Genomic DNA, 25,246 nt, shown 5'->3' on the forward strand with positions numbered 1-25,246 from the left:
CTACTGTCCATTTCCCCCCAAAGCCATGTTCCTCTGCCTGGAAAATCTTTTCCATTTCTCTTTGCTTGGTAAAATCCTACTCACTCTTCAAATATCCACTTAGCTTTCTCTCTTCCAGGAAGAATGCCCACACTCCTATGAGCTCTCAGACAACCCTGCGCTTACTTGTCACTGCACTCACCATATCATGTTATAATTTCATTTTAGTGGCTTGTCTCTTCCATTAGAGCCTGTAGACAAGTGCTAAATTCTAGGATGCTACCTATATCCTCTTGTGTCCAGGTCAGAGGCCTGACACATGAGTAGACACACGTATTTTCATGTATAGTAAATACAGCCATCAATGAACCTCACTTTGTTTCAATAGAAAAGTATTTACTCTCTCTAAAATTTTTCATAATATAGAACAAGTATCTTCCACCTCTGATCACATTTCCCGCCAGAATGACAACTTTCAAAGTAGAATATCTGGCTCATGTCCTTGAAAACGTTTCAGGAAGTTGGTGGCTGACTGCATTTCTCACAGCAGGAAGGAAGCCACCATTTGTAGAGCACCTGTGTGCTACAACTGTGCACCAAATTTAGGCTGCATGTATACGCTTCTTCAGTCTTGACAATCTATGGTAACTCGTTTTAGCTCTATTTTGACAAAGAACCTGAGGCTTAGAAATGTGCCCAAGGTCACATGGCTAGCAAGTGATGAAGCCAAACTAACACAATGTGCAAGATCAGGACTACATTTTCTCCTAAATGAACTAAAAAATGATGTTGGCTGAAACTAAGGTTTCCCACTGGGTTGAAAAAATGATGAAGGCAGCAAATGACTTGTTCATCTCAGACTATGGGTGTGCAGTTTTAACAATATGAACTGAAAACCAGCCTTGTTCCTGTTCAGGGTTTGAATAATTGCACACACTGCTGCCGTCCTGTCAAATAACAGACTCATCAGACATTCAGTTTGAAGCACTGTTTTAAAACAACTTCTCAAATTTATTTAACTCATGTGGATAACATGGTAGAGTTTTGTATAAAAAGAAAAAAAAAGGCCACCACTCCCTCCCTCCTAAGCCTTGCAGACAGCTGAGTTCAGGCAGCATACTGGGTGTGGTGATCACAGGATTTGCATTATCCTTTCAAAGATGGAACTCCAACTACCACTGGAGTTTTCCAATTCAAAATTCAGTTTCACTAGAGAGAGCCCAGCAGAATTTAAAAAAAAAAAAAAAAACCCACAAAAAACTAGATTGTTGCTTTTTAAATTTTTCCAATTCTTATTTAGAAAAATTACTAGAGGCAATGACAAAAATAACCATTTAAAAGATCACTCTCCAGGGGCGCCTGGGTGGCTCAGTTGGATAAGCGTCCGACTTTGGCTCAGGTCATGATCTCACGGTTCGTGGGTTTGAGTCCCGCGTTGGGCTCCATGCTGACAGCTCAGCGCCTGGATCCTGCTTCTGATTCTGTGTATCCCTCCCTCTCTCTCTCAAAAATAAATAAACATTAAAAAAATTTTTTAAAGATCATTCTCCAGAGGTTTTTTGTAAAGGTAAGTCCAGGCTTTCCATCCTTTTACATTTTAAAAAGAAAGAGGGCTGTGGAATACGTCAACCTTTACTCTGCTTATGACACAAAGCGTCTGCCTTCTCAAGTCCTAGATGTAATGCCAGGACTCATCTCCCAAACTTCTGGTCTCAATCAAGTCCATGGGGTGCCTGGCTGGAGAGCCCCGGGAGATGGCTGCTAAATATGTTCGTATGAATCCAAGGTCAGTTAGAATCCTAACCTTAAACAGTAGGTTTACTGGATGCTGACTGCATCATGACATACGCAGGCTAAGTCAGACGTCCCTCGTCTGTCAGTTGTGAGTCATGCCAGATGAGCCTGTGTTCTTTCCCTAGAGCTCACTGTACCAGATTACTACCTCACCACTTCGATCCACCAAGGTCACTGTCCAGCTATCATGAAAATCACTTAAAAGTTATCAATAGAATAGATGATTTTCCATAAGCAACAAATGAGAATGTGTTACTTGCTGTTTAGTCCTACTAACAACTCAGTCTCTCCACCTTTCTTGGGCAGCCTATACTTTTAGGCAAATGGGAGGGTTAAAATACAGAGGAGCAACATCTATATAAAAATGTGTGCTTTATTTCTTCCTTGTTACCTTCCTGGAAAATTGCTGTTTCTGAACATTCAGGTTCCTTGAGAAGGAGAACTTTTTCTTAACTGTTGTACCCTGCATACAGAAAAGGCTTTCTCTTTTTAGCCTCCATTTCATTGCCTGGGTTTCACTCTCTAGGTACTAACAGTGGGAAAGGGAGAGAGGAGGAGACAAAAATCACAAAGAGCAGCGTAAAACATGCCCTGTGTCAGCAACATGGCAAGGCCTCTACTATCGTCAATGCTGACACTAAGTAATTTCTGGTGGAGTTGAATACATCATTACATTTCTATTTGTGCTCTGCCTGAGGCTTTTCCCTACCTACTAATTGCGAGTGAAGGTCGAGAGAGCTTTTGTGAAAGGGGCAGAACATAAGCAATGTGCTGGTCTGTAGCCAGGTGTCAGTGTACTTTATAACGGAGGAAGAGAGGATTAGAGGATTATAGGGAGATTTTTGTTTCAGCCTTTAGTCCAACAAAGATTTAAAAGACTTACAGAAAATGGCTTCACATAGAAGTATGGTAGTGGGGAAGGGATTATGGGGAGAGTGGTAAACACAGCCAGTAAAATTCAGGGATAAATGAAGACCCACACAAGTCCACAGAATACAAAGGAACAAAGAAGAATACTTCTTGAGCCATAAGTGCTCAGGACACAGGATTGGGTAGGGACCAGTGAATTAGCAACTAAATGGTTTCAGTGATAATTCTGAAACCTGTTCCAATTTATGTTTGGAGTGAATTCTTCTCCAGAACAGGTCAAGATTGTGCTTAAAAAAATGTCCTTAAAACACAACAGCTTCTTAAATATTCTTTTGCCTCTTGCTTCCAGGTGATTTCCCTTTGGTTAAAAACCAGAAACAGTATAAACCTCACAGGATGGAATAAGTCTTTTGATGCAGGCAAGGTGAGGCACAGGATGAACTTACACAGTAAGTGAGAGTCTGTCTGTCTTGGTCTTCTCCCTTGACCACTCCACATCTCTGAACTAACAGAGATGGCAGTTCACTTCCTCTGGAAGAAGCCAGTAATGGATACTTGTCTGTTGGCTTTGCCCAGAGCCGCAGTCCCTTTCTTTGGGCCCTTTCGTTCTTCTTTGGGTTCTTTTTTCACTGTCATGGCGGAGGGTCTATGTACGGAGGAGGTCTTCATCTTAAGCTCCTCTTCACTATCTGTGCAGGATTCACTCACATAGACTTTTTCAGTCACTGGCAGAATAAAAAAAAAAAAAATGGGAAAGGAGTGGGTCGAGTCATTTAGAACACTGTTATTAAGAGAATGAGATGTCTTGTTCACTCCAATTCCTTCAGACCCTCTGATCAAGGGAGACCCTCTAATCAGCTCACCTAATACTGGAGCCTTCTCCCACTGGGAGATCAGATCAGGCCACCAATAGAAACTATTTATCTTAAACTCATACAGTCTCTAGTTGGGGCTCAGAGCCAACATTTACCCTTACTGTCTCGCTGCTATGTCCCATGCCTTTTGCCCAAATTCTGCATTTGGGTCCTGGTCAATGCTAGGTAACTTCCTGAACTCTACATTGAACTGTCTGTATCTCAAATACCCACTTCTACCTCCATGCTTTGACTGACTTCTTCAATCTCACTTCCCTGACCCACAGTGCCTGCCTATTTCCTTCCACTGCTGCTTTTCTGGATCTTAATCTCTGCTCTATTCGCCAGTCTTCATCTTGTCTAACCAGGTTCACAGTCAGGGGCCCTCCTGGCTGGCTATATCCTGACATCACCCGCTCACTCTCTGCACATCCTAAATACAAGAATTGCAGATTACTCAATTTTTCAGTTCTTAGTTCTAAATGACCCAACACTTACTAGTGGTCTGCATTGTGAAGATAACTGCCCCAAGCAAACTCAATCATATAACAAGCTTGATTGTTTTAAGACAATGATAAAATGAGAAACAAAGTTACCAATTCTCTTAATGCCCTATCAGCCAAAGGCATACTTTTGCCTTTTCTTATACCAATAAAATTCACTGACCCCCTCCCCCTTTGAAAATAATTTTACCAGTGAGCAGTCAGTATAAGGAAGCTGAAAAGGGCATAGGCACAGACAATAACTTCCAACAATGATGTCACAGAACTGATGAGGGTCTCTTCAGTATTACTGCAGCACACAAACCAATCATGAGAAACAGTACAATGCCACCTTCCTGTGACTTTAGAGAGCTGCAGCAGCTGTATAACATCTACATTCTTTCTCAGCTTTCCTGGTTGCAGCAGGAAGATGAAGAGTAAAGGAAAACATCTCCTCTTGGCTGAACACAGTAACCTAATATGCATCATAAATGCTCAAACGATTAAAGAACATTTTTGTCCTATTAAAGAACAATAATAGTTTTAAGCACTTAATTAGCGATTAAGAACAAACTACTCCAGAGGCAGTGGCTTTGGAATCAACTATATCTGCATACTAATATGTAGTCTGCCATTTATAAATTCTCAAACTTTTGATGTGCATCAGGATCACCTGCAGGGCTTATTAAAACAGATTGCCGAACTCTAATTCCAGAGCTTCAAATTCAGTAGGTGAGGGATGGACCTGAGAATTTGCTTTTCTAACATGTTCCCAGGGAATGCTGATGCTGCTGGTCTGGGGACTATACCTTGAGAATCATTGTTCTCTCCTCCCCTGTAAAATGGGAGTAACACTGCCTCACAGAAGGTATGGATGCACCTAGTGATCTTATTAGCAAGTACCCATCAATGCTGGTCTTTCCCTTCACAATGGCAAAGCCATGCTGGAGGTCTGTTGCCGGTAGAGCATTCCTTCACCATACCCATCTAATCCCATTAAGGGTACATAATTAACGGTTCCCTCACTAAGAGTTCCTAGGATTTGTCATTACTTTTAAGAGCCTAGAATTCACTTTGCTGATTCCTATCAACTTAGAGGCTACAAATCACTGAGAAGCTTTAAATATATATATGTAGATATATATATTTACATATATAAAGTGTTCTCAAAGGCCTTACTACTCACCTGTGCTCCACAGACCAGAGGCATTAGACTCTCCCATGATTTTATTAGAAATGCAGAATTTCAGGTCCTACCTGAGGGCCTACTGAATCAGAATTTGAATTTTAGCAAGATCTTCAAGTAATGTGAAGTTTGAGAAATGCTGCTCTGAGGTACTTAGGGAATTCCCATGGCATACCTATTAGTTCAGCAATTATGATCCCTGAACACTAGCCCAATCTCATCGGCAACTTGAAATGCATTATGCAACTGGATTATTGGAACAAACTTATGAGCTGCTATTTACTCAATATCTCAAATTAGGGAAGTCTGAAGAGCCATATGCAGACATAGAAAAGAAACAACTTACTACTAGTTGGTGGTATAAAACTTGCTCCTTCATAAGCTATACTTTGTATTCAAATGGCAGCAGGTCTATAATGTAAAACTCCAACATCAATTAGCTCATTATTTCATTACTTATTACTGAAACCACTGGTTGTCTCATTGCCAATTCTGTGCAATGCGTTGCTTGGGGGAGTTAAAACCAGTCAGGGCAACACCAACAAAATTTCTTCAGCAGCACACTTAGTATACCTCAAGAGCTAAAAGAAGGATTTCTATATTCAAAGCTTTAGTTACTTCAAACTGTAAGACAAAGGAGATTTCAACTTAAAGATACAGAACCTTTATTTTAACTGAGTAACATGCAACTTTTCTGGGCTGCCATTAAAAAAAAAAAAAAAAAAAAAAAGAGCCCAGTTTACATGGATAACATCAGAATTATTCTCCACTCAATGTTTTGCTGTTAGAATTCTAACTTGTCCAAAAGTCTACCCCACACTAATCTCAGGGGCCCAACTCCCCAGTCCCTGAAGCAAAGTCACAGAAAAGGAAAGATCAGTTTTGAAAACCCCCAGACCAGCTCTCATCCAGCATAGGACAGGACAAGCCCCCTGTGCTGGTACATTTGGAACAGTCCAAACAGAAAGGAAAGCACAACTCCTTTGTTGGTAACAGGAGCCAAGATTCATTAGGTTGAGCTTGGACTACAAACCTTTAAAAAAAAAAAAAAAGTGCTATGTGAGCACGGTTTTCATTGTTGCATCCAAGGCTCTTAATAGTCCTGTCTGGAGACAGGAGTGTAAAAAGTCCACATCCCATACCTGGCCAAAACTTGAGTACTGTGTTTTGAACAAAGCAACAGGTAATTAGCCACAAACTCCCAGTAAATGCTCACAATGATATATCTGACATTTTTCTTTCGGGGTAGAAGGAGGGAAAAACTGGCACTGATGCCTTTGTCCTCTTAAATTTAAAACAAAGAAAAAGTAAGAACTTCAATAGTAAATGCACATATTATCACCACTAGTCAAACCAAAAGGCTTGAAAACACACTATTAGAAGACTGAAAGCAAACAAAACAAAATACAAAAAAACAACCCTAACTTGAAGTCCAGAATTCATAGGCTCACAAAAAATTTGGCACTGAAAAGACCAATTTCCAGTGTAAGGAATTTTATTCCCCGATAATATGCTACAATTAAAATGGCACAGGCCTGAGGTGCCTGGGTGGCTCAGCTGGCTGAGCACTGAACTTTAGCTCAGGTCATGATCTCCTGGTTTCTGGGTTCGGGCCCTACATAGGGCTTTGTGCTGGCAGTGCGGAGCCTGCTTTGGATTCTGTGTCTTCCTCTCTCTCTGCCCCTCCCCCACCTGCATGCTCTCTCCTAAAAATAAACATTGAGAAAAACATCTTTAAAAAAAATGGCAGAGGCCTTTTCAGAGGAGTGGAAGGTAGGGAACAACGGGACAGGGTTTGCACTTATTCTAACAACCACACAACCTAGGAAAAGTAGATTCTTCAGAATTGATCAATCTTTTTAAGATGAAAGTTTGAACCAGAAAAGGAGAGTCAAGAAAGGGAAAAGATACTTCTTTAGGAGAGCAGGTGCCACAGGAAGGGAGAAACTACAATTATAGGCTATCCAACTAACAGGAGGTTTCCAAGACTAAGCCCACAAGTCTCTGTAAACACAAAAAGTACCAGGATCAGAGCATCCTATTGGCCTGCAAGGGTGAAAGCCCCACAGAAGTTTGAGTCAACTGTGGAAGGGTAGAACAAGCTTAAACATGGCTGAAGAATTCAACCTATAACTAACTGAAAAGCTAAATTCTAATTCCCCTCTAGGTCACCATAAAAAGCACACATTTTTATCTAACATGACTTACAAACGGGAAACATGAAGTGATTTGGAAGAGTCAAACCCCTCTGGAGAGATGGGACAAAATACCAAGAAGACTCTTGACACTCTCTTCAGAGTCTAGTCATCAGTGGGGGCTTCCTTTCCACTGTCCAAATGTATAAAACAACCATTCTAGAAAAAAAAAGTTTCTCAATGTCTGTAACAACATTTTATGTTGGTATTATGGTTTCCACATTGAAAGTGCCTTTAAACGTTACCTCACCTGAATTTTCACAACAATCCCACATATAGGCAAAATGGATATTTTACCTCCATTCCATACATCAAGAAACTCCCTACCAGAGGTGACAGGACTTTTATCCAAGACCTCAAAGCTTATTTCTACAGGATGTGGTCCAAACAAGAACCCATGTTCTGCCTTTCGTTGTAGTGTTCTCTACTCTGCTACTCAGGGTGCGTGCCATGTTTGGCGTGAGTCATGTGCACATTCAAGTTTGAAGCACACTGCTCTGTAAGAGATCACGGAGCCAGAAACTCTTCTTACCTATGCAGCCTTCCTCATCCACAAAGGTCTTAGACTTCAGCACCCGTTTTCGTTTTCTTTTTTCTCCATTTGAGCTCTAAAAGATCACAGGAAGATCAGAGGTTACAACATTCAGTTGATCAATGACTCTATAGAGAAAAACAAGAGCTTTTTAATCTACAATAATCACCCTCCAATATTCCATGATGATAAAAAGTTGAATGCGAAACTCTATCCATTTCCTTTTACGGACCAGTCCTACTATACAGACAAGTTTACATTCCTATATATGGAAGCTTGATGTTTAATGCTTATAAGATAACTGTGATCATTCAGTCAACAAACTTTTGGTAAGCAGTGGACCATGGTTAAAAAGACCAATAGGACAAGGACCTTAGCGGATGAGAGAAGTGAGGAAGACAGACCACTGCAATCCACTGTGGTAAGGCCTTTAATGGAGGGCTGTGGCAGACATTATGGAAGCAAACAGAAAAGCTAAATCAGAGGAGAGGTCCGTGGCATGTACCCTTGCTGTAGCCTTGATGCTGCAACATTACCCTTGTCTAATTTAGTCTCACACAGATACTACTAATACCAATTTCCTTTTATGTTCAGTGGTCTTTCATCCCATTTTCCTGTCAGCTAATGAGGAAATTAGTGCAAAATTTAAATGACAGTCTTAATACAATGAATTAAAGGAAAACTAATAGCTGTAAAGGAAAAAAAACCTTGTTAGCACCTTTCTTCTCAACTCTTCATTATCTACACTAATAGACAAGATACAGCTGAATACCATTCAAAACTATAGTCCCCCATTTATTGCCAGCTTTTCTCACCCTGCCCTTTTCCAGAAGAGTTTCTGAAAAACAACAAATGTGCCTAAGTTGTTTGTTCACTCTATTTCCCAAACTTTGCTCTGATGCAGGCAAGACCTTACTTTGCAAAATTCCAACAGGAGTTGGGTAACACAGCAGCCCTGATGCTGGAGGTCATGAAAAACAAAACCACTCCCAGGCCTGACCTCTGCAACCTTCCTGAGATACGCCCTATAGCTGAGCTCTCACGCAGGTGAGGAGAGGGAATGTCCATCCTGTAGTACCTACAGAGAGTGGAATGAGAAAAGAGCCATCTACTGGTGTCCCTGGACTATACAGCAGTGGCCGGTTCAGCACAGTTTCAGGTCCTTGGGAGGTCAGACACATGGAAAGGCAACCATCCCAGTAAAGTTTTACCTTGACAGAAGGAGGCTCTGGTTCAGTCTTAGGCACTGGCTCAGGAGGTGGAGAAGCAGGAGGAGGTGGGGATGGTGACTCAGCTTCATAATCCCCAGGAGAGTCTGGTATGACTGAAATAATGAAACAAGCTTAGCTAAGAGAACTGTGGCACTATCTGGTACAACGCCTTCTCTGGTGACTTTTTAAACGTCTGTATCCAGCAAAGGACATTTTGCAAGCAGTAATTCATGACAACCAAGGACTTTGCAGTTATAGATCTTTAAAATACACAGTTTACTAATTTTATACGAAGAAAACCAGAGAATTAAGAGTTATTAAAGCTGGAAGAAACCTTAGAGATTATCTTAGCTAAACCTTTTATTTTGTAGGAAAGTCTAAAGTTGTTTTATAAATATCCACCGATCATCTAACATGTGTCATGTATTCCACTTACAATTGTTTCATTTATCCTCATAACAACCCTAAGAGACAAATATTATTCACACATTACAGTTGGGTAAAAAGAGGCTCAAAGAGGTTAATTAACTTGCCAAGGTCACAGGGCTTACAAATGAGGCAGGAGGTTTTAAACCCAAGTCAGTCTGATGCCACAGCCTTACCATTCCAACTATTCTGTGCTGCCTTACCATTCAGGGCCAGACATTTTCTTTTAAGGTTAAACAAACAGATCTAATTCTCAGATTATATCAAATGTTCCATGCCAGAGTCTTCATGACTATGATCCAAGGATTATCTGCAATCACCTGAGATGTTTATTAGACTGAAATATTCCAGCTGATGTTAAGAGCATAAACTTTGGAGGAAAAATCACCTTTGAAACAGTCACAATTACAGCTCTTACAACTAAGACTGGCTTACTATTTTGCATGGGAATTATTTCTAGTGATTGCTCACTGATGAGGCTTGTTTTGTTGTAGTAAGAGTAACCGGAAAGAACACTTTTGGGAAAGCAATATTGCTCTGGAAGTGGTATCACCCGAGAAGAGAGCATCTCCAGAGGGATCCCATCATTCCTGAACAGTTCCAGAAATAGTGGTCTTGGTATAAGGCCCATGAGAGGGGGAAGTGAAAATCCTCAGCTGACCTACGGCTTAATCACCACAGAGAAACTGCTGGTAAAAACACTGGGTAGTTGCTTAGCCTCACCTGCTCCCTGAATCTCCTGGCTGTATTCAATTTCTTAGCACAAGTCTTGGATCTGAAATTCTCCCAACTGATTAGGTCAGTGTTAAAAATTATGACAGTGGAGGGTTCAAGGCCAAATGACCTAAAGAGGTGAAGCAAAACAAGAGCCAGAACGAAACAATAAATTATACACTTCAAGTATGAAATGGGCCCCAAAACTTTATAAGCTCTGGGAAACAAGAGTCAGAAACATATGAGGAAAGTGGTCCAGCTAGTAACCCAGCTCTAGGAGAATAGAACATGATGGGAGCTCAAGTAAGCAAGAGAAAAGTTAAACCACAGAGCCAAGCTCCCATTTCTTTGAAGGTATAGCAATCAGGAAAGCTGTGTCACATGCGTTACAGGGGCAGGAGGAAAGTTTACACAGTGAGGAAGCCAAAGAAAAGGAATTTTGAGTCCTCACAATAAATTTAGGAGTTTTCATTCTATTTCCACTTCTGTAACCATGAAGACACTTAATCCTAGTGGCACCCTCTAAGACCCCTGTCACTGCACTGTATATAAGTGTTTATCTAGATCCTCCTCTGACTCTAACCTCCATGGAGGCAGACACCACAATTTCCCTGGCACTGAACAAACAGTAACGATATTTTTAATAAAGGAAAACAATCATTTTTGGAATTTTGGATGAGGGGCTTCTAGGTCAAGGAAGAGTCAGCATATACCTCCCCCTCCCTTCCACATCCACCCAAAGAGACACATTACAGTGATGACTAAGGAATGAAATGCTGTAAACCTGCCTGCCACCCCTATCCCTGCCACAACAGGGAAGAGAGTAGAAGGGGGAGCCAAGAACTTGTAATGAATAACAATTTTCAACAAATCCCCAGAAGATGGAAGGCAGATGGGAGAAAGGTGACAGGAGAAGCATCAATTAGATTGAGTCCAATAGGAGAGCTTACAATCTATTACAAAACTTCTATTGTATCTGATTTTTCAAGTTGTGTATCACTTTAAATTTTTTTAAATAAAACATTTTGGGGCACCTGGGTGGCTCACTCAGGTAAGCATCTGACTCTTGACTTCAGCTCAGGTCATGATCTCACAGTTGTGAGATCGAGCCCCACGTCAAGCTCTGAGCTGGGAATGGAGCCTGCTTAAGATTCTCTCTCTCTCCCTCTGCCCCTCCCATGCATGCACACACTCTCTCTCTCAAAGAAATTTAAAAAAAAATTTTTTTAACGTATATTTCTTTTTGAGAGAGAGAGAGAGAGCATGAAGAGGAGGCGGAGACACAGAATCCGAAGCAGGCTCCAGGCTCTGAGCTGCCAGCATAGAGCCTGACATGGGGCTTGAACTCACAAACTGCGAGATCATGACCTGAGCCAAAGTCAGTCACTTAACCGACTGAGCCACCCGGACGCCCCACAAAGAAATTTTTTTTAAGAAAGGAAGGATGGATGGGGCGCCTGGGTGGCGCAGTCGGTTAAGCGTCCGACTTCAGCCAGGTCACGATCTCGCGGTCCGTGAGTTCGAGCCCCGCATCAGGCTCTGGGCTGATGGCTCAGAGCCTGGAGCCTGTTTCTGATTCTGTGTCTCCCTCTCTCTCTGCCCCTCCCCCGTTCATGCTCTGTCTCTCTCTGTCCCCAAAATAAATAAATGTTGAAAAAAAAAATTTATTTAAAAAAGAAAGGAAGGATAGGGGGGCGTGTCAGGGTGGCCCAGTCAGTTAAGCATCCAGTCCTTGTTTTCAGCTCAGCTTCAATCCACAAACTGTGGGACTGGACCCCACATGGGGCTCTGTGCTGACAGCACAGAGCCTGCTTAGGATTCTCTCTTTCCCTTTCTCTCTGCCCTTCCCTTGCTTGTTCTGTCTCAAAATAAATAAACTTTTAAAAGAAAAAAAAGGGAAGGAAGGAAGGATACAGAAAACAACTAGAATTTTCTGGGCTTTACAAACATTAATCATTCATTCACATAATATTCCCCACAAAATCACTGTTACTATTATTTCTGTTTTATATAACTGAGGTTCAAAGAGACTAAAAAAAATTTGGCCACATTCATATGCTAGAATCTGTATGTGTCTGATTTTCCATCAAGGTAAATATATCCTCGACATACTTTTAGTGACATAAGCATAAGGAGGGTTTCATACATTGGTGTATTTTAAATATATTTATAATGAGTTTACAGCTTTTCAGATGAAAGGTACTCAAGAAGTGTAATTTAACACTTACCCCAGGACAGCAGAATAAGAACTGTAGTAAAACTAGTTACTAGCAGAGTAACCACTGTTTACCAGAGTGCTATGGCAGAGATGGGTCATTTTGGAAATCACTCATAGCTTCCTAGGAAAATTTATAAACTAGCTATCTTAACCTAAAAAGGGTGGGGTGGGGGTGGGGGTCATTTGCTTAACATTCTCCATAAGTAATTTGCAAAAACTGAAAATGTTAGCAAAAACTTAATCAGCTAAAACTATTTCTTCCTAGCAATATATTTTTTTAAATTCTATCTTAGAGACAGAGCACGAGTGGGGAAGAGGGAGAGAATCTTAAGTAGGCTCCACACTCAGCACAGGGCCCAATGTGGGGCTTGATCCCACTACCCTGGGTTCATGACCTGAGCCAAAATCAAGAGTTGGACATTCAACTGACTGAGCCACCCAGGCGCCCCTCTTCCTAGCAATGAAAACATCACTCTTAATGTGATTTCTATCTGGGTCTGGCTTTTTCTTGCTTTACAAAGAGAGTATGTAGAACTGCTAATGGTGCTTATGACTCTGCCAAGAAGAGAAATAAAGGAAAAGTCTCTTGGGTAGAGAGTTAAAGATATGAAGTTGAAGGGAATTTTCTGAGAGAAGAGACTGCTGTTGAATACTTATGGAACACGTCAATAGAAAAAGTGGGGTGAATAAGAAGAAAACCTGCTATGTCAAGCAGTGTCCTGGCATTGCTGACGTATCTTATTTGATGTTCATAAAAAGTCTACACGGTGTGATAACATCCCCATTAGAGATGAGGAAACAAGGAATTGAAGAAGTTAAATAATCTGTCTCCAGTTGCACAATAAGTGGCAGAAGTAAGGTTTTTTATTTTTAAAAATAATTTATTTTTTAATTTACATCCAAGTTAGCATATAGTGCGATAATGATTTCAGAAGTAGATTCCTTAATGCCCCTCACCCATTTAGCCCATCCCCCTACCCACAACCCCTCCAGCAACTCTCTGTTGGTTCTCTATATTTAAGAGTCTCTTGTTTTGTCCCCCTATTTTTATATTCTTTTTGCTTCCCTTCCCTTATGTTCATCTGTTTTGTATCTTAAAGTCCTCATATGAGTGAAGTCATATATTTGTCTTTCTCTAATTTCACTTAGCATAATACCTTCTAGCTCCATCTGCGTAGTTACAAATAGCAAGATTTCATTCTTTTTGATTGCTGAGTAATATTCCTTTGTACAGATATACCACATCTTCTTTATCCATTCATCCATCGATGGACACTTGGGCTCTTTCCATACTTTGGCTATTGTTGATAGTGCTGCTATAAACATTGGGGTGCCATGTACTCAGTTAAGTGGCAGAAGTAAGATTTAAACCCAGGTCTGTTTTACTCCAAAGTCCCTGTCATTTCTTCCACTTCTGCTGCTCATTTGCTAATTTCCAGCTGAAGACAGCATATTGAAAAGCATATATTCAGTGTGACAGGAATAAAATGGTAATAGATTAGAGATTGTGTAAATGTTTAAAATAAAGGCCCTCTAGCTTTGAGATGAAGAAGAAATTTAGGAATAAAAGGGCAAAGGTTTGCAAATTTAGTCAGATGCTAAAAATTATTCTGCCAGATAAAAAATCTGAGAGCTTCTCATTTATATTATCTATTATTATAGGTTGTTCACCTCTATCACATTTCTTCTCACTTCTTTCTAAATAACCCCACTCATATTTCTAATCACCCACAGGTATTATTTTTGTGCAGTAATGATTCTGATCATTCTCCAGAGAATATTTCAGAAATATGTAATGAGTGTTTAATCAACCACAGTAATTCCCTGACTTAGAGCTGACTCCTTCACTGGAGTATCTAGTTTACCTTTTCAAAATACATTAGGTTGATGGCTTGAAAGCCTTTTCCAGATTCTTCCCCAAATCCTTTTCCTGGTTGGAAATAGGGAAGACAATTTCAATAGCACAGTAATATTCCTGTTACTTCCTAATTATTTTCCCATGTATCTTCATGGAGTCGCTTCTATTTCCTTAATTCTTAACTTGATGGCTCTTGTTTCAGCCACACACTTGGGTATGTTCCTTTCAGGTGTCTTAGTCAAAGCATTTTGATAAATGACATGGAATGAGTATATAGTGACAGCTCCTCTAGGATGCTCACAATGCCCTATCCCTACCTATTCCAAAGAGTCATTAAAAAAAAAAAAACCACAGCTCTGGTGGGCACAATACCTCTATAGGATATCAGAGCTTATAAACTCCTACATGCAAGCATGACTGGTAGGATCTAAACCTATGGAAGAGTCAAAGATATACCTACATCATAGATTTGACTTCCTTGTACAATTTCTTAGGTCTGTTCATTTCTTTTGCATTACTGTCATCTGTATATATAAATGGCTTTCTCACTCATTTGTACATGTACAGTTGCTTTCGGGGTGCCTCTGTTGCCATTTTCAATTCTTACAGAAATTTCTGGTAAGAGTAGAGCCTAACAAGTTTATTTTGTCCTTTACCAGCAGAACAGGTTCCTTTTCCTGCATTCGTTATTCTTCTTTAATTTCTTTTAGCATCTGTTTGTTTTGTCATTCTACCTTCATCTGATGCTGAATTCCTTTGGAGTAGATTTGCCTGACCCCTCAAAATGTTTTACACCCATTATGGCATAAATTCATAGAGAACGGATTATAGAAACTCAAGCTTCTCACCACTGTTCTCAAAGCAGGGTAGAAGTCATCTGGCATAGTGGTTTGACCAAGGCATCTTTCTCGTTAGCTTCATCCTCTTTTTTTTTAAATTTTTTTTAATGTTTTATATTTATTTTTGAGACAGAGAGACAGAGCATGAGCGGAGGAGGGGCAGAGAGAGAGGGAGACACAGAATCGGAAACAGGCTCCAGGCTCTGAGCTGTCAGCCCAGAGCCCGACGCAGGGCTCAAACTCACGGACCTTGAGATCATGACCTAAGCTAAAGTCGGACGCTTAACCAACTGAGCCACCCAGGTGCCCCAGCCTCATCCTCTTTCTATATACCTTCATTTACACAATTTCGGAAGAGATCTTGGCTCTTCGAACACCTGATATTCTTTGAAAAGGCATATGAATTTTCCAGGTAAGAATCTTGTCCTTATTCTGTTTGTTTATCTTACAATAGAGCCCACAGCATAAAACTAGAAGGGTCCATAGTATCATTCTCTTTCAACAATGATACTATAGATTCTCAAACTTAGCATGTTTTTGTTTATGTGGCGTGTAACACCGTATCACCAACACCCTTGATACCTACAATATTACCTGTTTTAAAAGATTCACATGACGGTAGCCAAAGGAATATCACCATTTCATTTTTTAAAAAGAAAAGCTCTTGGGGCGCCTGGGTGGCACAGTCGGTTAAGCGTCCGACTTCAGCCAGGTCACGATCTCGCAGTCCGTGAGTTCGAGCCCCGCGTCAGGCTCTGGGCTGATGGCTCGGAGCCTGGAGCCTGTTTCGGATTCTGTGTCTCCCTCTCTCTCTGCCCCTCCCCCGTTCATGCTCTGTCTCTCTCTGTCCCAAAAATAAACGTTGAAAAAAAAAAATTTAAAAAAAAAAAAAAAAAAAAAAAAGAAAAGCTCTTCAGGGCACCTAGGCAGCTCAGTCAGTTAAGCTTCCGATTTTGGCTCAGTCGTGATCTCATGGTTCATGGGTTTGAACCCCGTGTCAGGCTCTCTGCTGTCAGTGTGGAGCCTGCTTCAGATCCTCTGTCCTCTCTCTTTCTGCCTCTCCCCCACTCACACTCTCTCTCTCTCAAAAATAACATTAAAAAAATAAAAAAATAAAAAAAAAATTAGAAAAAGAAAAGCTCTTTGATAATATACATAATAATAATCCTTATTCTCTTTCCTTTTATGTTATTTTGCTAAATTACCAAAAAACAATGGTTCTGATCAAAAAGCGAAAGCAGACTCTAATGGTGCTATTGTTTATCTCTCAATACTACAATTACTATTGTCACTGTGACCTGTAATAAATTACTTTTTAACTCCTTGAGCGTCAAAGTAAGAATTGACCCCTGCTATCAACTAAATGTTTGTGTTCCCCCAAAATTCATATTTGAAGCTCTAACCCCTAACATGATGGTATCTGGAGGTGGGGTCTTTGGGAGGTAATCAATGGAATCAGATTACCACCCTTATAAAAGATGCAAGAGAAACACTTTCTCTCTCTGCCATGTGAAGATATGACAAGGAGATATCCTACAAACCAGGAAGAGAGCTCTCACCAGGAACTACAATCAGGCAGTGCCTTGATTTTGGAATTCTCACCCTTTAGAACTGTGAACAGGACAAATTTGTCCTGCTTAAGCCATCCAGTCTATGGTACTTTTGCTATAACCCAAGTAACGGAGACAATGACACTAGCCAAAAATTAATAGCAACCTTTCATAGCCCACCTTCATCTTCACTGCTATCAGACTCAGGAAGTTTGATTCTTCTCCTCTTTTTCTTCATACTTTCAGTTTCTTTTGTCTCATCATCAGATAACTCCATTCGCTTCCCCCTGTTGCCATCCAGGAATAATTTAATCATGTTACACAAAATAAAAATATAAGTATTCATATGCTACTATGGGTCTTGCTTCATAACTCCTGGTCTTAATTCCAGAGGATAGAAGAGTCAAAGTAGACCAATAAGGATTCTTTTTAAGGATACTCTGCTGACCACAACTAAGTCATTCCATGGGGTGACCAGAATGAAACATTTTTCTAGCTCTCTATATAGCTCACTGGAAACTACTTACCAGCTCATCAATTATCATTACAAATTCCTTCTTACTTTTCCTACTGACCTTTCAATCATTCAACAAGCTTTAAATAAGCAGCTACTACATACACAGGCTTTTTGCTAAACACCGAGGATGCAAAGATGAAGAAAATACTGTTATCAAGAAGCTCTGGTGGGAGAAATAGATATAAACACCACCAAATGTAAGACAATGTGATAAAGACTACTGGACAAATAAAATGTTGTGGGACAAGACTTTTGTACGAAAACTAAAAACTAAGCGGAAATTCATCAGGTAAAAAAAGGGAGACAAATATTTTAAAGAGAAGAAAAAAAATGTGCAAAGGCATAGACATAAGACCTTAAGGTGATTCTAATGACATAATAAAAAAAACTTAGACTCCATCTTAACGTTAGTTAGCTCCTCTGGATACTCTATCACACTATTCAGATATGTATAAAATGTGGTTTTTATCTTCAAGTAACTTATTCCTTATGTAACTTTATCAACTTATTTTTCTACCTCAAGCTAGTAAAAGACAAACCCCAAATAGGTAAAAAACAAACAAACAAACAAAAAAACAACAAAAAAAGATAAAGAGCAGAAATTAATGAAATAAAACAGAAAAAAACTAACAAGGTTAAAAATTGTTATTTTGGGGCAAAAGACTAATGAAATTAATAAAACCATTCTATAAGACTGATTAAAAAAAGACAAAACAGGGGTGCCTGGGTGGCTCAATCAGTTAAATGTCCAACTCCGACTCAGGTCACAGTCTCGCGGTTCATGGGTTCGCGGTTCTGTGCTGACCACTCGGAGGCTGGAGCCTGCTTTGGATTCTGTGTCTCCCTCTCTCTCAAAAATAAACATTAAAAAGAAAATTTAAAAAAATAAGACAAAACAACGTATTACCAACATGAGGAATAAAAGAATAAAGGAATCTGTAATGATAAGTACAGATTTTACAGATCCTCAAAGAATAGGGCTATAGTAGGGGCTTTATGCCAATGAACTCAACAACTTAGATGAAATAAATTCCTTTAAAAACACAACCAAAACTGACCCAACAAGAACAAGAAAATTTGGATGGCTCTATTTAAAGAAATCAAATTAATAAAATAAACTTCCCCACAAAGAAAACTCGGCTCAGGTTCACTGAATTTTATCAAACTTTTAAGAAAAAAAAATAATATATATCTTACACAAACTCAGAAAACACAGTTTTCTACTAATTCTATGAAGTTACATAACTTTGGTACTAAAATATAAAGACATTATCAGAAAAGTAAATAATTGATCTATCAGCCTCACAGATGCAGTGGCAAAATATCCTTACAATATTAGCAAATAAAATCCAACAACTTATAGAAAGGATAATGTATCATGACAAAAAATTAGGTTTATCCCAAGAATGCAAGGTTGGTTTAACACTTAAAAGCCGATCACGGTAATTCACCACACTAACAGAAACCCCAAAAGATCATCTCAATAAATGCAGAAAAAGCATCAGTCAAGATTCAGCACCCATCCATAAAAAAACAGAAAAGGACAGCCTCCACCTGGTAAAGGGCATCTACTTAAAACATACAGTTAACATCACACTCGGTAATGAAATACTGAACGCATTCCTGACTATAACTGTCAACAATGAGTGTTATACCCATGGGCTGGGGACATTTTAACCTACCAATCTCACATATTCCTAGGAGGTAAGGCCCACTGGACAGAGCCTTGACCCTCTGAAACTTGAGCATTTTGTTGATGTTTTCTACTAGAGTAGCCCCAGCCTTGGTACAAAAGTCAAGTATTTCTGGGCCTATCAGTGCTGACAGTGTCTTTAGAATTTCTTTCAACAGACTAATTCCTACCAACTATGAGGTAGTGTCTCAAATTCCTGGATCCATTTTTAACAGCTTGTGTGCTTTTTATTTTCTTTTCTAATTACATTTTACCACTTGAAAAATAAACTCATTGATATAAAAAGAAAACAAAGAACTTTTTCTCTTAAATTTGACTGGAAATAGTAACCCCTCACTTGGCAATCTAAAGTGAAAAACAGACAGAGACACAATCAGGCACACTTATGCCATGTCCACAAATTTAAAATGAAGTAAAGAAAAAAAAGGATAATCAATTTAGTTCAATGGGGCCCAAAAAACTGGATTTGGGCTCTAAACCATCTACACTGGCTGTTCCACAGTTCTACTTCCCTAGATAAGCTACTGAGCTTCTCTCTTCATTTTGGTTATACAGCTGTATCCCTAAGGCATTAAGTAGGACTTAGTACTCAACTGAAAACTGCCCACTGTCAATAAGCCCAAACAGACCTTCTCACCCCCAGCAGAGACACTCTTCCCTCACAGGCAACAAAATTTTCCTACCTTTTTTTTTCCTTCTGCTGCATCTTAACAGGCTCTGCTTTTTTGCTGGGTTTCTTCAGGCCTGTAGGGGCTGCCAGCTTTGGTTCAGTGACAGACACTGGAGGTTGCTCCACTATTTTTTCTTCTTTCACTGCTTGTTCTGAATCCAAATTGACTTTAAGTTTATCTACAAATATAGTATAACAGATGATATATAACCTCATCGTGCAATATCAATCTATTATTCCTCTGATAGTCGACTAAGGGCCAAGTAATTGGTTAGGAGCAGGGGGCTAAAGGGATAAAAAAACAGTCCCTGTCCTAACAGAACTCATGGTCTAGTCAGAGAACATTTCTCCTTTCCAACTACCACTCTAGCAGTAACTGTTTTCATTTCTGCCTCTTGCTAATCCTTCATTATATCACAACTCCCAGGCCAAATAATAGTAAAAGCAGGGCTTAGAAAAAGCAAATACAACTATATGAGGTATCATCATTCTCATTTATATATCACTTATTAGATGAGAAAATTAAGAGTCTGAGAGATAAAAGACGTTTCCCGAGTATACAGTTTACAAATAGTGACAACAGAAATTCGTACCAAAATCTTATTTCCTATTCCATTCTATCTTCTTAAACCTGGATACTCTTATCATCTCAGTATTATCTTAATTATATAATTAAAAGACTACTTTGGAATGAGAAAAGTTTGATGCAAACTTTTTCACTCAGGATAAGTTACCTAAAAGTCAATCTTCTCTGTAAAAACTGAATATTTATGAGATTACTGTAAGGATTAAAAGGGATTAATATGTGAGGTTGTATGGCTTACCCAAGGTAACACTGACAGAAGAGGTTGAGAGACAGGATTTGAACCTAGGTCAGTTTAACTCCTCAAAATCCTTACCTCTTTCCCTACACCAAGCTGCAACTACTATGCCATGCAGAGGATTAAAAAATGCAAGCAGGATGGGCCTAGCCATCTGAGAAATCATAGAATAGCCTTCGTGCTATATTCAGTGACAGTTTTTTTCAAGAAAAGTCATAAAATACTCTTAGCTGTGAACAGCATGAGGCTCTTCAATAAGTAGCTTTGGTTATATGTAAAATGGCTAAAACCAGCTACAGTGTAGGAAAAAGACCAATTGATAGCTTAGCCTTGGCCATTACACACGGCTTATAATTTATAAACAAAGTATATTCTTTGAAAGAATAGATGATGGGTAAAAGTATAACATGCAGCTTGTTTATACTTTATTTTTTGAAGACTTGACTGAGAAATCTGGTGGAATCCACCAGAGAATGGAGGCATTTTCCCTTGCCTTTTCAAAACTGTTGTTCTCAAGTATCAGTACGTCTCAAGTTTTTCCACCAAATAGTACAGGAGAGTAAACATGTATCTCTAGGGGGTCCAGAGTCAGTAACTGATTCCCAAAAAACCAGTTCTCTGAAGCTGCATGTATATCCTTAAAATTTATGCAAAATTTGCATTGTTACAGAATTTATATCATATTGACAGCAACTGTTTTAAAATTATATAATAGGGGCGCCTGGGTAGTTCACTTGGTTAAGCGTCCAACTCTTGATTTTGACTCAGGTCATGATCTCACAGTCATGAGATCTATCCATCAATCGAGCCCCACGTCAGGCTATGCACTGGGTGGGAAGTCTGCTTGAGATGCTCTCTCTCTCTCGCTCTCTCTCTCTCTCTCTCTCTCTCCTCCCTTTCCCTCTGCCCCTCCCCCACTCTCTCAAAAAAGTAGAATAAAATAAAATAAAATAAGTAAAATAAAATAATTAGGAGGAAAAACCTCCAAGTATTTCCTACCTCACTCCTGGGGTAAGGAAAGCAAGGCTATTACATACAGTCTACCAGTTTCAGGAAACTGATCTTAATTAAAATACCAGTGACCAAAGAGATTCAGCATCCAGAGTTTTCACTCTGTCGTGGTTTCACAGTATTTGGGGAACTCCAAATTATTTACATATGCAGCTACAAATGGCCAATTAGCTGGTAAAGAGGCAGCTCATTGCAACACTTTCAGACTACTGTTAAGGAAAATTTAACCACATTTTCTTTTTTTCTGAATGATCAAATCATTTGTATCATTGACTAATTAAAAGCATCTCCTTTTTATAGTCAAAATATGAAACACTAGAAGATACAGATGATGACTTTTTAATTTTGTCACCAATGCTGTAATTTTTTTCACATATGGAGCATTACAGTTCTTGTTAATGAGATAATTCATATGCCAGAAAATTTATCCTTTTAAAGTATAAAATTCAGTGCTTTGTAATTGTGCAAATATCAACACTACCCAATTTTAGAACATTTCCATCACCCCAAAATAAACCCCGTATCCATGAGCAGTCACTCCCCAATCCCAACCTAGCCTGTAACACTAGTCTACTAATCTACATTGTCTCTAGATTTGCCTATTCTAGACATTTTGTATAAATAAATTTATATAACAGGTGGCCTTTTCTGTCCAGCTTTTTTCATTTCACATATTTCAAGATTCACCCATGTTATAGTTCAAGGACTCATTCCTTTTTTGGCTCAATAATATCCTATTGTGTGGTTATATCACATTGTGTTTATCCATTCATCAGACGATGGACCCTTGGGTTGTTTCACCTTTTTGGCTATTATGAATAATGTTGCTATGAACATTTGTGTACAATTTTTTATGTGGACATACAGTTTTAATTCACTTGAGTAGACATGTAGGAGTGGAAGCACTGGATAATTACTTAACTTTTGGAAATACTACTATACTGTTTTTCAGAGCAAGCACATTATTTTATATTCCCCATAGCAGTATATGAGGGCTTGACTTCTCCACATCCTTGCCAACACTTGTTATTGCCCGGCATTAAATTTTAAATGTTTCAAGTCTCCTCAACTCTTTTCATCCAACTCTCTTCACTTTCATCACAATGATCTTGTCATGTCTCAAATACAATAAAAATATTTATCATTTTACTTTTTTCTTTAATGTTTATTTTTGAGAGAGAGAAAGAGAGAGGGGGACAGGAGATCTGAAGCAGGCTCAGCACTGATAGCACAGAGCCCCTCGTGGAGCTTGAACCCATAAACCATGAGATCATGACCTGAGCCAAGTCAGACACTTAACCCACTAAACCATTCATCCGATAAAACATTCATCATTTTACTCTAAACATTCATCCTTGAAAAAACGTTAGATAAATCAACTTTAGAAGCCATTCTTTTTATTAGGTTAAGTATTTAATTCTTTTATTTTATCCAGTTTCCCTACTCCTTCTATCACTGTCTGCCTAGCAATTAAAATAATTAACTATTTTATTCTTTATTGATTTGTCTGTCTCTCACAGTAGAATGTAAGGACCATGAAGGCTGATACCTTGCTTGTCTACATTTCCTCCACTGTATCACCATGGATAATAGTTGCAAGTACACAGTACTTGCTCAATAAATATTTCTGAAATAAACACATGAATAAATTATATACTTCTGTATAGCTTGATTTTTTTTTACAACTAGCAAATATTCACAGCTTATATATTTTAGAAATAATAAAATTTTTAAAATTCACTGGTTACAAATGCATAACAAAACAAAAATAAAAACGTGGACCTAAAAGTCACCAAGGAACCACACACACTCTGATTGGGTTCAGTGGACCAGTACCAGCCATGCAGGCCAGTGACATTAGCACTATCTATTTTCACAGAAGTAGGGAGCCCTCCTTGTGCATTGTGCCTGCAACAATACAACACGCTTCCCAATAACCTGAAGTATCAAATTTTCTACATATTTTCAAAAGACAAAAACCTTCTCTGATGGATTTTATGGCAAATAAACACTATCTACCCCAACGCCTCCTCCAACCACTAATCCGACCATCACAGGAAAGCAGAATTCTGACTAATTTTTCTTGCACAAGCATGTAACAAAACACCTTCCCACAAGATCTTTGTAAAACTGATGCTCCAAGAAAGTGTGCCATAATTGTCCTGTGGCTCCTGAATGCTTTCTGGTATTATGCCACATAGCCCTTAGGGGAGGTGTACTTGGTATGAGAAGTATGAAAATATGTGACTACTGGTTCTTTCCATATGAAAGAATTCTAATTAAAACAAAATTTTTAAGGGCATCTGGATGGCTCAGTCTGTTAAGCTTCTGACTTTGGCTCAGGTCATGATCTTGTTCATGAGGTTTGAGTCTCACATCAGGCTCTGTGCTGACGGCTTGGAGCCTGGAGCCTGCTGCTGGTTTTCTCTCTCTCGCAAAAATAAAAATACTAAAAAAATTTTTTTAAATAAAGGAAATTTTGCTTTCTCAAAAAGTATTATTTTTAAATGGCTACAATCACCTGTGCCCTTCTAATTCATACTGAGGTCTAGTTCATTAACATGAATAATCTGTAAAAAATAACTATAGAATGTCAAAAAGATTTGTTTTTGCAACCCCTTGGGAGACAGAGGTAATAATTAATAATGGTCACACCAGGCAAACTGACCCCAGCATCTAGGATATTAACCTCAACACTATACTGTTTAACCACGCAGCCTCCCTTCTATTTTATCACCCATTTTCAAGAGCCCTATGAAACAAATAATTGTCTTTTCAAGGCAGGAAGTAAAAACAGGAATAGTAAACTACCACCCAAGGTAAACTGAACTCAGCTCACCCGTTAAAATCCACTGTTCCAGTTGGGTTACTTCCATTCAATATATTGGTCAGTAGACTGCAAATTTATGTTAGGATGCAGCAAGTCTACATGGGACACCAGATGGGTAAAAACTGGGTAAGGTGGCTTTCACCTCAAATATGTTATTATATTACCATTCATGTATTAATCAAAGGAAGGTAAAAACATGCTTACTCATAGCAGCTTTTCCAAAAAAATTGTTCATCACATTCCCTTTCCCTGGTGCCTTGTTGCCTGCAGAAGATACCTAGAAGCAGAAAACACATATGATTTTTTTTAGTGTCTAGGCTGTTCTTCAAGTCGGAGTCTTAAACAATCTCTTCAATTGCAGGGCACATTGTCACGATGGCACAGTCCCTATATAATCATGCCAGAATGTGTCAGCGTGAGATATAAGAACAAATCCACACCAGGGTATCTGATGTTAATCTCCAAAGCTTAGTTACTCATAGTTCTTACAGAATTATTACCCATGAATGTGTCTAAACTTTGAGTATATTTAAAAACTGCTTAGTTTGATAGAATTAAAACAGATCAGAGGCAGTATGATACACAACAAGGGAACCTTCAAAATGTTACATTTGTTATTATCAGAAGTGGATTTGAATTCTGGTTGTGCCACGTAATAGCAATCTGATATCCAGGCAATTAATTAGCCCTTAGTTTCACCACCTACAAACGGAGATCTCTTCCTCACAGAATAGTTAGGAGGATTTAAGCAAAGATCAAACTACTGGCACACAGTAGTTCTATAAATGTTAGGGGTTTTCCCTCCACTCCCCTCTCCTTTTCCAAAGCAGAGGCCAAAAATCACGATGGTAATAACAATAATAACGATAATTATGGGGTGCCTGGGTGGCTCAGTTGGTTAAGCGTCTGACTTTAGCTCAGGTCACGATCTCCTGGTTCGTGACTTTGAGCCCCGCATCAGGGTCTCTGCTGAGGCCACTTCTGATCCTCTGTCCC

At 39.2% G+C, this 25,246-nt stretch overlaps 1 protein-coding gene across 2 annotated transcripts in view; it reads right to left on the reverse strand.

Annotated features, from left to right (window-relative positions):
• Positions 1-957: 957 nt before the first annotated feature.
• The window catches only part of POLD3 (DNA polymerase delta 3, accessory subunit), a 52,507-nt gene continuing 28,218 nt past the window's right edge, over positions 958-25,246 (reverse strand). For both annotated transcript variants that reach the window (XM_043580253.1, XM_043580254.1), the window contains exons 7-12: positions 24,455-24,527; positions 19,602-19,767; positions 16,889-16,995; positions 9,104-9,216; positions 7,893-7,968; positions 958-3,368 (exon numbers count right to left, since the gene is read on the reverse strand). In XM_043580253.1, the coding sequence (XP_043436188.1) occupies positions 3,166-3,368; positions 7,893-7,968; positions 9,104-9,216; positions 16,889-16,995; positions 19,602-19,767; positions 24,455-24,527 (738 nt within the window). In that variant the 3' untranslated portion in view covers positions 958-3,165. The remainder of the gene's footprint in view (positions 3,369-7,892; positions 7,969-9,103; positions 9,217-16,888; positions 16,996-19,601; positions 19,768-24,454; positions 24,528-25,246) is intronic.

The sequence above is a fragment of the Prionailurus bengalensis genome, chromosome D1 (genome assembly GCF_016509475.1).
Source record: "Prionailurus bengalensis isolate Pbe53 chromosome D1, Fcat_Pben_1.1_paternal_pri, whole genome shotgun sequence".
Lineage (NCBI taxonomy): Eukaryota > Metazoa > Chordata > Mammalia > Carnivora > Felidae > Prionailurus > Prionailurus bengalensis.